This window comes from Triticum aestivum, chromosome 7A (assembly GCF_018294505.1).
Source record: "Triticum aestivum cultivar Chinese Spring chromosome 7A, IWGSC CS RefSeq v2.1, whole genome shotgun sequence".
Classification (NCBI taxonomy): domain Eukaryota; kingdom Viridiplantae; phylum Streptophyta; class Magnoliopsida; order Poales; family Poaceae; genus Triticum; species Triticum aestivum.
The window spans coordinates 94,762,497-94,773,531 of NC_057812.1; the positions used below are offsets into that span (position 1 = coordinate 94,762,497).

At 45.3% G+C, this 11,035-nt stretch overlaps 2 protein-coding genes, 1 long non-coding RNA gene and 1 pseudogene across 3 annotated transcripts; 2 read left to right on the forward strand and 2 right to left on the reverse strand.

Moving 5' to 3' along the window:
- Positions 1-208: 208 nt before the first annotated feature.
- LOC123150997 (uncharacterized) lies at positions 209-2,846 on the reverse strand. The gene is made up of 5 exons (XM_044570792.1): positions 2,428-2,846; positions 2,274-2,336; positions 1,312-1,553; positions 947-1,019; positions 209-505 (listed from the first exon to the last, which is right to left on the reverse strand). Exons 1-4 carry the CDS (start codon positions 2,579-2,581, stop codon positions 999-1,001), a joined length of 480 nt encoding a protein of 159 aa, XP_044426727.1. The 5' UTR covers positions 2,582-2,846; the 3' UTR covers positions 209-505; positions 947-998.
- A 683-nt stretch (positions 2,847-3,529) lies between these two features.
- LOC123152148 (uncharacterized) lies at positions 3,530-5,114 on the forward strand. Its single transcript, XR_006476050.1, has 2 exons — positions 3,530-3,792; positions 4,792-5,114. It is a non-coding gene; the product is annotated as an uncharacterized lncRNA (long non-coding RNA).
- Positions 5,115-5,508: 394 nt separating this feature from the next.
- On the reverse strand, positions 5,509-6,731 carry LOC123151138 (protein STRICTOSIDINE SYNTHASE-LIKE 10-like; annotated as a pseudogene).
- A 772-nt stretch (positions 6,732-7,503) lies between these two features.
- On the forward strand, positions 7,504-10,228 carry LOC123151139 (uncharacterized). The gene is made up of 7 exons (XM_044570902.1): positions 7,504-7,777; positions 8,318-8,390; positions 8,486-8,562; positions 8,671-8,740; positions 9,064-9,221; positions 9,296-9,368; positions 9,858-10,228. The coding sequence occupies exons 2-7, from the start codon at positions 8,369-8,371 to the stop codon at positions 10,016-10,018; spliced, it is 561 nt and encodes a 186-aa protein (XP_044426837.1). The 5' UTR covers positions 7,504-7,777; positions 8,318-8,368; the 3' UTR covers positions 10,019-10,228.
- The last annotated feature ends 807 nt before the right edge of the window (positions 10,229-11,035 follow it).

Here is an 11,035-nt window from a genome sequence, read left to right on the forward strand (position 1 = left end):
TGTTTTTTTTCGTCCTTGGCCGAAATGGGCGAATTTCGGGAATTTTAAATTTTTCGGCAAAATCTTGGACGAAATTTCAAAATTAAAATTTGAAAATTTAGCCAAAATTTGACCGAAATTTGGCCGAAATTCGGCCGAAATTCAAACAAGATTTGAAATAAAACAGGCCATGAATATAGCAGCGCAACAACCATCAGGTTTGATCATGTAAATTTCAGCAAATAAGCTCAAAGGATTAATAAAACTGCATCTGTCCAACATAACAGGCACACATTAGTTATAAAGTGGCCTCCAACATAACCCTTAACAGTCCAACATCAGTTCAACCATCACAGCATAGCTCAGAGTTTAAATAGTCCGGTACAGCCAATAGACTTGAAGTATTACACATAGAAACAACAGCTCCAAAAGACAACTATCAAAGCATGACATTGAAACAGCAACTCCAAGCTTGCCTACATCCAAAAGCTTCTTGATATCCTTGGTTATTCTTCAAGTGTCATTTCTGGTTTAGAGAAAACAGAGGAAGGGTCAGGATGGAGGTAGTTCTGCATGAGAATTATTTTCTGCCACTTTGTGCATTAAAAATAAAATGGACTAACAGGACAAGTGGCTAGTAGAACAATAGTCAAATTTATGCATGCTCATGAATCAAATAACAAATCTACTATAGCAATATAGTTTTTTATTCACCAAAAAGCTTCAGGAGCAAAGGTTCAATGCCTCCATATACTAGAATGATGAATTCTAGTTTACGGTTTTTACTCCAGCACAACAAAACTCTAAGGATACAAAGAAAGCAACATAGACACAAACAGCCCACTGTTGGCTTGGACTAGCCATTTGTCAATTGTCATACAAAAGGAAAATCCACGATGAAAAATGTGAATCAAAATTCATGCATAAGCTCAAACATATTGCAGGACAAATACAGTGGTTAATATACCTATAAAACAGCAGCTCCAAGCTTGCATACATCCAAAAGCTTCTTGATATCCTTAGTTCTTCATGTGGCATTTCTAGTTCATATAGAGAAAACAAAGAAAGGATCAGGATAGATGTAGTTCAACATCAGAATTTTCTTCTTCCACTTTGTGCATAATGAAATAAAATGGACTAACAGGGAGGTGTCTAGTGCAACAATAGTCAAGTGGTAACATTTCAGGACAACATAAATACATTGCTTAACATGACAACGAAGGCTAGGCATGGATAGAAAGTTTATACATCTAAGAAACTAGCAGCTCCAAGTAACTAAAATTTTCTAAGCAATTATCATGAATCATAAAACACTAGAAAGAAGATACTTGCCAGCAGATTTCTAAGCAGCGGGTATAGGCTGTTGACGCCCTTGGTCTTCTTCTTGACAAGCCGTACAGATCTACGGGTCTCCAAATTGCCATCTGTTGGTGGTGCGTCCTTTTCCACTTGAATTTGTGTCTCTTTTTCCACTTGCATTTGCGCCTCTTGCTGATCATGCATGGATGGAGCATCTTCCCCATCCTCACTCACCCCATCATTATCCTCACTCTCACTATCAACAAATACTTTCTCTTCAAAATCAATGACAAAAGAACAGCGGTCAGTTATGAAGAGTAGGTCACTAGGGAAGCAACCCTTGCTTACTTGGGTGTCCTCATATGAATGATAAACAAAACCAGTACAGCTTAATGCTCTAGTTTAGATACTAAGGAATAAGTAATTTAAATACAACCCGATGCTCTAGTTTGCCAAAAAGACAAGTCAAAAACTATAATCTATTCTTGAGAAAGATACTGCGAAGCTTAGTTCTAGAACCATCACTTAATGGTACCGCTGAACATTGAAATTAACCATCGATCAACATCTACTTAGTTAAATACACAACATAACTGAATTTTTATTGGACGTACTGTAGATCTAAATAAATTATCAATGCAAACATGAGATGCTTCTGCAAACATCCAAGCCAGTGGTTGGAGGTGATGAGAAAAACTTTAATATTGCACACAAGCATCATCTCAACAGCTCAAAAACAAGCACACAACCCAGATCTACGGAACGATTATATATTTTAGGATGTTCAGAATAACGTTTGTAACCCACTTTTTGGTTGGACCAAAATAAATATTACCAGATCGTGAGCATCCTTAGTGAATACCATATGCATGTGTGTTTCAGATTCAGATTATATACCAAACCAAAACATTGTGAGACTCCTTGGTGACTACCGGATGCATGTATATTTCAGATTAATAATCTCACTGCTGTACGTTCAACTCATCAAGACTCACTTTTTCTTAACCCCGTATGATATATGCATTTGCCGAGCCATTTACCAGGGACCTCTCCTAAATCTAAAGCAGCACAAGCAGACACAGATTATAACCAAGAAACAAAGCAACATCGATCTGAAATTGCTCAAGAACTGAAACTGCATACACGTACTTGGACGAGACAAATTGCTGAAGACTGAAACTGCATACACGTACTGAAACTGCATCAAGAACATTTGTACCTTTCCAGTCAAGCGGACGCCCTCCATGCTGCTGCCGCTGCCCCGTGCTACCGCCTCCATTGAACTGGTCGGCTCGCGCTCCATCAGCTCCGTTGCCGCAGCCGCCGAGCACCACGCTGCAGTCTTGGAGAAGGGCCGCAACCGCCGAGCTCCGTTGCCACAGTCTTGGACAGGAAGTGGATGGGGTGGAGGCGAGGAGATGTGGAGGAGGGCCGGAGAAGTGAGCGCTTTGGCCGGAGATGTGGAGGAGGGCGAGGAGATGTGGCCTGTGCGCAGCGGCGGCGCCGCACACAGGAGGAGGGACAGGAAACGAGCGATTCTAGGGTTGGCTGTTTCGGTTTCGTGGTTTTGTCTCAGCTGGAAGGCTCTGGAAGCTGGGCCGGTCAAAAAAAAATTCAAATTGGGCCAAATATTCGGCCGATAGGCCCATATATCGGGCCCTAGCGAGATGGCCGAAATTCGGCCGAAATTCGTTTTTTTCGGCCGAAAATCAAAACGCAGCTCATAGCCGACCTCGATTACACACGGTCAGTCCGGTCCAGAGTAGAGCACACAACATCTGGTCTATGGCGCTCGGGGTTCACGTCTATCAAGTTGTAGATGCGATATGTATTGGCGATTCATTTGATCACTACAACAAAAACGAATGAATTGCAGAAAATATCTACATTGAAGGCTAGGGTTGCAGAAATCACATTTCTACGATTTTGTGCCAAAAAACACAAATTCCGTGATTATTTTTTGCAAAAAACACTAGTCACCCAATTAGGCCAGACCCCCCCCTATGGTTCGGCCCCCTCCAATGAGTTCCAGCGGGGACTAGTACAGACAGATTAGGCTTAATATCCGGCCATTAGCATTTAGCAAAGGACATGGGCTAAACTCCAAGTGTCAAGCCCAGAGCGAATATGCAACAAAGGCCAGAAGGTCAAGGGCCCAAGGCTGCACGTACGTACGCATATCGATCAACGCACCCGCACCCATGGGCTGGATATCACGTAACTTGCTCATCAATCAACGCACCCGCACGCAATCACACGGTTGAGGAGACTTCGGACTTCCTGACTCTTTCTTCCGAGACGCGGCTAGGGCTTCATTGTCGCCGGCGCCGAGCGCTGCGCCGTCATGGCTTGGTGATCAGCAAAGCTACCGGCCTGCCGGCTGCCGCTTGAGGCGGATCATTCGAGCACCGGAGCACAAGTCTACGGAGTATGGACTACGACCAGCCCAGCCGAACGGCAACGCCACACGCCCACACCCAATTTCTAACTTGATCCCGTGAATCAGAAACGAAGGTATTATTGTCTACAGATTGATACTATTGTAGTTGTCACTTGTCTTTCAATTTGATCACACAAATCACTTGTTAGTATTAGTATATTTTGTCTCTTATCAGATCAATTACATATTACATATTTGCTTTGTACTCGCATTAGAATTGCATACTTCATGAAGAGGAAGACGTCACAGACATTTTTTTTTTCAAGCCAATTGTTCTAAACTCTAACACTACAAATGAAACGAAAATCCAACTGGGGAGGTAGAAGTCACAGAGCAACCCACTGGACATAGTTGATATGCAAACCCTCACGCAAAATAGTGAGGCCTCTCTAGAAGTTCTACATCAACATAGAATTGGAAGCACACCATATGAGCAGACCCTCGAAAGCGTCAACAAATTTCAATCTGTTATGTCTCCTATGCACTTCAATATGTTCTTCGCCCCCCCTATGGTCAAATCCTGGCTCCGCCCCTGGCAGCAAGGGGAGGCCGAGGCCGGGGCGCAAGAGGTCGAGTCCAGGGAGCGGGAGGAAGCTGGAGGCGTGGGAGAGAGGAGGGGGAGGAGCGTCCTGGAGCCGTCGTCCATTGCGAACTCGCCGGCCGAGAACTCGTGCGCACGGCTGGGCGCTGGGGAGAGGAAGGACGACTCACACCTTATCCTCTCTTTTTTTTAACAGCACCACCTTATCCTCTTTGGCCTTTTACAGTTTAGTCTATCCCTTTCTGTCTATTTATGATCTGTTATGTTATGCCACATCACACTGTTCAGTGGGACCCGCCTGCCATAATCATGGCCAAAATGGCCTAAGCGGGCGACTAGTGTTTTTTGCAAAAAAAAAAGGGCTAGGAATTAGTGGTTTTTGGCACAAAACCGTAGAATTATGATTTCTGCAACCCTAGCCTTCAATGTCGATATTTTCTGCAATTCACTCCAACAAAAACAATACAATAAACTTCTGCATGTGTATTTTCTGGAATGATGAGCACGCGGTTGTATTTGTTGTTCGTCACAGGCATCGAGAGAAATCCTGAGCCAATTGACAAGTACCAACATGCATAAACTTCACGGCATCGGAAGTTGGTTCTGCCCATGTTTGCTTTGGCTGTGATTGTGACGGCTTCAAGCACAGGTAGGAGGGGAAGTGACACGGCCATTGATTGGGACCAAGGAAGTGTAGCTTGTTCGTCGGATCGGTCCATGTAGACGTTTGTGCATTTTGTATATGGCGTTTTTTTGTATGTGCATCAGGGTAAAGATTGGATTATTCAATGGACATTTGGTGCGATGATGTGACGATTCTTTGTAGTGCAATGGATGGAAGAACTGTGTTGTTCTTGTGCCTCGCGTTCTCTTTGAACCGACTGACTTTTCTTGTTCTCGATGAAATCGCGAAAGAATATGTTGATGCATTTTAATTTGTAGATTTTTGCTGGCAGCCACTTATCTGATTTTCAGTTCGCCGCAGTTGATTTCTCTTAATAGATTGTTTTTCCTTCTGTAAGATTGGATTGCTTTTGTTATTGTGAGTAGTTACTAGTACTCTGGACCGCCTTAGTTTTTGCGAACAATTTATTTCACAACAATGCTAGTGCCTTTTGTGTCTTTGGCTCTTTGCAACTCACAACTGTATTTTCATATAATGCTTAATAAAAGATAGTTTGATACATTATAGTGAAAAATACATGATCATTGCCCAATAGAAAGCTCCACTTAACAAAGACTTTACAACTAAAACATGACAAAACAATAACATAATAATAATAGTAAAAAAAAGAGCAAGTCCTACGAAAAGCCTTAATTTACATATCCTTAATTGAATTGATCTATATCTATTTGCGCGTGACGACTGACACATAAGTAAGCTCAACGGATCCCATGAACAATCTGCCACCTTTCCTCTCCACCACCTCGGTCGGCCTCACGCTCTTGGATCCTCTCATCTCCTCGATTATTTTTCCGTCAACATCGATCCTCAGGGCAAGCAGGTGGCTATCGACGCCAAAGGGGAGCTCATCCTTCTCATGGTGTAGCGCCACCCAGTATCCTCCTTTCTTATCAGGCCTCACATTGTCTGGATATCCCGGGAGGTCGGCAAATAGCTCCATCGTGCCCGCCTTGGAGCCCTTGATCCAGTATCGTAGCAGCTTACACGGCCTAGTCGATGAGATGATTAAATGTGTTCGATCAGCACTGATGGCGAGGCCGTTGGGGTAAGTGATGTCAGCTTGGAGCACAACGGCCTTTCCCTGTCCGTGGGTCATACCTCAGTAGCCGACCCGTCTGAGTCTCCGGTTCTTGTGACCATCTCATGTTGTGACCTATTGTAGTTCCTGGAGCTGTCCGTGAAGTAGACCTCGCCGGTTACCTGGTCAATGTCCACCCCGTTGGTGAAGCGGAGAGACACGCCATCAACCTCCGTGACAAGCACAGTCGCCTCCCCGCCGCCCGGCGTAACCCGCATGAGTCCCTTGTAGGCGTCGGCCACGTAGAGGTACCCGGACTTGAGGTGGAACCGCAGACCGAGCGGCCGGCCGCAGTGGCCCTCGGTGGCAGTGTCCGGGCGAAGGAGAGACGCCGTGCACGCCTCGCTGCTGTAGTCGGGGTTATAGGTGTACGTCGACCAGCCGAGCTTGTGGCCGTTCCACTTCAGGACGCGGCCGTCTGACACGCCGCTGTACGGGCCGTTCCCTTTGGCGTCGAAGGTGACGCTCTCAGGGCCGCGCAGCAGTCCGTGTCGCAGCGGCAGGTGGCGCGTCCGCGTGGCATCGATGCTGGGGACCGTGGCGGCGGCGGTGATAGGCAAGAAGAGCACGAGCAGCACGGCTAGCGTGATCGTCGCCGCGGCAAGATCCCTCCTGCCGCTCGCCATGTCGACTTGCCCTCGTTGGCGATGGTGTTCGACGACCCCGTGTTCCGCTGGACTGTTTCTGATGGATTGGTGTTCGTGTTGCCTCGATGGATTGATTGATGCCCTGGTCCGTTTGGTGCCTCTCTTCTTATAGCGTAGCGATGGAGTGTCCGAGTGCCTGCATTAGTCGGCCTGCCTTCTCCGTGTCAACAACTGACGGCTTGAGCCCGAGTCCATATTCTTGTCGTCCAGCAATTCCGATTTCTTTTTTGACCAATTTGAATTGTATTCCCTTTTTCTTATATACTCCCTCCGAAGTACGTATTGAAATACATATAGTCCGTATAATTTGTTTTAGAGATTTCAGTATGGAATATAAGTCATTTTCGGTTACTCATGTTATAGTTGGGATGCTAATGTCCTGGCTCATCAGTGACAAGTTTTCAAGTGGACAAGCATGTCTCTCCCTCACAAAAAAGAAGAAGAAGAAAACCATGTCTCCGCAGGAGATTGGATAGGGCCCACCAGAGAAGTCGTACGACCAATCAAATTGATAAACACTAGGACTAGAAAAAAATGTCAAGATATAGAAGGCAAGTTTTGCAAATCAAGGAGAAAGTTCTGTTCGGTCAATTTATTAGGCATGTTTGAGTCAGCTAGCTATACTAGTATCAAACACAATATTGGCGAATGCAAGGGCACCCTTTCACTATGTCCACGTTGGCAGAGGTGCATTGTGTGGTGCAGCGAATGGCGAGAGAGGTGCATTGTGTGTGTAATGAACATGTGTCTTTGTGTGTGTGTGTGTGTGTGTGTCTTTGTGTGTGTGTGTGTGAGAGAGAGAGAGAGAGCACGTGTTTTGTCCTTCCCAATTGGCCAGCCCCTTGTCTTCTCCTCACACACGCAACCTCGTCTCTTTCCGCACCCAGCACAGCCGATCTCAGCGTTGGCAGATCTGGTGAGCGTCAGGAGGAGAAGAACGAGTCTGCGAGGCGACGACCGTGGGGGGATCGACAGATCCGCCGCGTGCCAGTCCGGAGGACGGGAACACGGTGACGGGGGCTGGTTCAGCGTGCACCTCCGCCACCAAGCCTTGCATCGCCGGCCACCATCCCCTCCTCTCACACGCCGCCACTGTCAAGATAAATCGGTGCGCCCCTCCTCACCGTCAAGCCGCAGGTCAGGTTTTTCCGCAGAAACCCCCTTCGTGCGCTCCCTCTTTCTAGCCCGCGCCGCCTCTCCGACTCCTTCCTCCTTCCTCGCCGCCTCTCCCTCTCTTCGCCAGCAGCTCTGGCTTCTCACCATAGCCGCTGCCCCCTCCCCCCTCCCGTGTCGATCTTGGCCATACCCATCGCCGGGAAGAGCGAGGGTTGTCGCTCCTGCAACTGCTCAACCCGGAGAAGCTTGCCGTCGTAATCGACATACCGTCTTCCTCGTATCTTCCAGGCTATTCTTGTATAGCCGGAAATTGCTCTGGCCCAACGATCCCCTCCCCATGCTATCTTTTGAAATCTTATTGGCTGATGATGTTCGTATTAAGAGAGGAGACACACCATATGTGCTCAATCAATCAAAAGAAATATTCATCCTTTCCATAAATCAGTTTCAGATGCGTAGGTGGTGTTTAGGCCAAGGTTTTCATGTGATCCATTCACTCTGCTTTAACTTGAAGAACTATTTTTTGTATCAGGAGACGCGTGCTGATCCTTTAGTGAAGAACTGTGCTTTGGAATGCCAAGATATGGAAATGTCTGAAGAGTCAGGTTCAGATAAAGCTACCCAAGCCTGCTTATTTTTCATATATGGTAACTGGTGTTCCCAAGTTTTTACTCTATGTGTTCCAAAATTTTCTTTGAAGGTGCCACGAGTAAGTACAACGATGATGGCCAGATAGATGATTTTCTGCAATCAATTCAGAAAATACGGGATGAAATTGTATGTTATATGTCTTTTCTCTTATTTCAGAAAAATTATGCTTGTTTCCTATAACTTTCTTCTAGTTGAGAATCTGATGTGAACTCTCCTATTCTCTCTTCATTTCAGCTTCGCAAGGAAATCATACTTCAAGAACGAAGTGCTCAGTGTGATATGGACATCCAGACACTCTTGAGTGGTATTCTACCCATGTCACATTTTAAACATGGTTACATTTACAATCACGTTGTAGAACTGCTACAGTTTTGCCGTCAACACTGTCGACAAGTATTTCTGGGAGCCATATGTTTTCAAAAGTTCTGCGCTAAACTATGGTGTATCACACTTTTCATTGCGGACAAGTCGTCCACCGCACTTTGTGATGTACAAATCATCCGTCGAAACTGTGGCCAATTTTGGCAAGATGTATTATTTTTGGATTTTTTAAAATGTTTTGGCAAGAAGTTGCTTCTATATTAGTTCTGTATTTCTTGTACTTATCATGTTTTAAAAATTATGCAGAAGGAAAGATGACACCCAAAGCTGTATCAATAATAAGAAAATACAAGGAAACTTGCTCAGATATGACAGAAGTTACCAATTCATCTTGCTCTGGAGATGGGGGCCAATCTATCACTAAGAGGAAGAAATTGAAGGTGGCACTCCTCCGACAATGCAAGGTAAGAAACCTCGAGGTGAACCTATGTATTGCAATTTTAAATGCCACTAGTACCATTGACACTTGACAATGCAGGAGCTTGATGAGATCTGTCGTGGGGCCCATTGGATACTCCCAAGATACACAGTATTACCTTCAGTATCAGATGGTATGTACAAATGTTTACTTTTATCTCTTAGCTATTCTAGATAGGCAAGTATTAGGTCCTTGGACCATGGAGGCATAACAATTAGGAATATCATATGAATGGGTCCTGTGCCACGTACTTCATGCTTCTCATTTATCGAATTTAATCCCTATAGGTACTGGGTCGTTTTGTGCATTGAGATGATAATATACATAGTGTGCTACGCTAACCATGCTTGGACAAAAAGAGTTTTCAAGGTGTCAGATCAATAGTCAGGGCTTGCTACTCTCTTGATGTCAAAGTAGCAATCCAAATAAGCCGCTTGTTTATTTATCACATGTTATGCTCCGTTGAAGTGTTAGGTTTGTTTTACATTCGGTAACTGGTTATCTTAGATCAGACTGATTAGATCCCCAGTTAGCAATAACCAAAATGTATGTTTGATTGACTATCATATGTGTGTGTTGACTTTTGAGCACTTCTTCAATGGTCCTTTTCCTATCTTTTTAGGAATGTATCACGCCAGTGTACGTTTGAGATGCCCTGATTTTGAGATGAGCCTCACTGGTGGTCTTCGTCCTACCCCACATGAGGCGAAGTGCTCGGCAGCTGCCAATATGATACTGGAGCTTCACAAGAAGGCGGAAGAGCAAGAACAGGAGGGTACCTGATGCAAAATCACCTTGTTAAACTCCTGAATCTAGAAAATTGCGGGTGGATGGAACCAGTACTTGTCATTACAACTTTGAATGCGGCTTCTTGAGAAACCTAATTGTGTTGGTACCTTGTTGTTAGCTATTTTACCTTCCGGAGGTTGACTCCTTGTGTTGTTGTTGGTATTATGGTTATTTATTAAGGTCGTGATAAACTTTAGGCTGCTATTTAAGAACTCTATGATGCTTCAGTTGCGCTGGCTATTTTATTATGGGACCCACACCGACGTGTACCGCGGGGCCATCGAGGCCCGTGCGTGCTCGACATTGGCAACGGCTTTATGGCAAGCGGTGGCGTGTTCGACGAGGCCGCCACGGCCATCCGCGACGTCTCCTGTGCGTGGAGGTGATCGGTGAGCCGGGGTGGTACTCCGCGGAGATGGCCTTCGCACTCGCGGCACACGGGGGGCGAGGTGCAGGAGTACTGGATCGACGACGGACTCTACGGCTCCCTCAACTGCGTCCTCATGGACGACTATGTGCCCTGCCCGAGGCAACTCGCCACCCCACACGCTGGCGAGGAGACGTACACATCGACTGTGTTCAGACCGACGTGTGACTCACTCGGCATGGTGGTGACGTGGTACCGGCTGCCGGAGATTCGCGTGGGGACTGGCTCGTGTTCGGTGACATGGGCGCCTACTCCATCGGCTCCGGCTCCCATTTTCAATGGCTTCTCCATGCATTACGAAATTACAACATTCTCAGAAGCAGGAGTAGTAGTGTGTATGTGTGTGTGTGTCTATATATATATATATATATATATATATATATATATATATATATATATATATATATATATATATATATATATATATATATATATATATATATATACAAGAGTTGCTTGTAGTTAAGGGCTCACATTCGTTTGTCAGCCGATGGATTACAAAAAATATATAATTGTGGATAAAGGAGGAAATGACATGATCTGAATAAAACAAACTAAGACCTAAAGACACTGATCAAGCTTAG

What these genes read in the sequence shown, in the direction of transcription:
- LOC123151139 (XM_044570902.1), top strand. Translation starts at nt 8,369, where the DNA reads ATGGAAATGTCTGAAGAGTCAG. An exon ending in GGAAATGTCTGAAGAGTCAG is followed by an intron (nt 8,391 to 8,485) that starts GTTCAGATAAAG and finishes TTTTCTTTGAAG; the next exon opens with GTGCCACGAGTAAGTACAAC. An exon ending in CATCCAGACACTCTTGAGTG is followed by an intron (nt 8,741 to 9,063) that starts GTATTCTACCCA and finishes AAAATTATGCAG; the next exon opens with AAGGAAAGATGACACCCAAA.
- LOC123150997 (XM_044570792.1), bottom strand. Translation starts at nt 2,581, where the DNA reads ATGGAGCGCGAGCCGACCAGTTCAATGGAGGCGGTAGCACGGGGCAGC. An exon ending in TCATACGGGGTTAAGAAAAA is followed by an intron (nt 1,554 to 2,273) that starts GTGAGTCTTGAT and finishes TTGATTTTGAAG; the next exon opens with AGAAAGTATTTGTTGATAGT. An exon ending in CGCTGCTTAGAAATCTGCTG is followed by an intron (nt 1,020 to 1,311) that starts GCAAGTATCTTC and finishes TATATGAACTAG; the next exon opens with AAATGCCACATGAAGAACTA.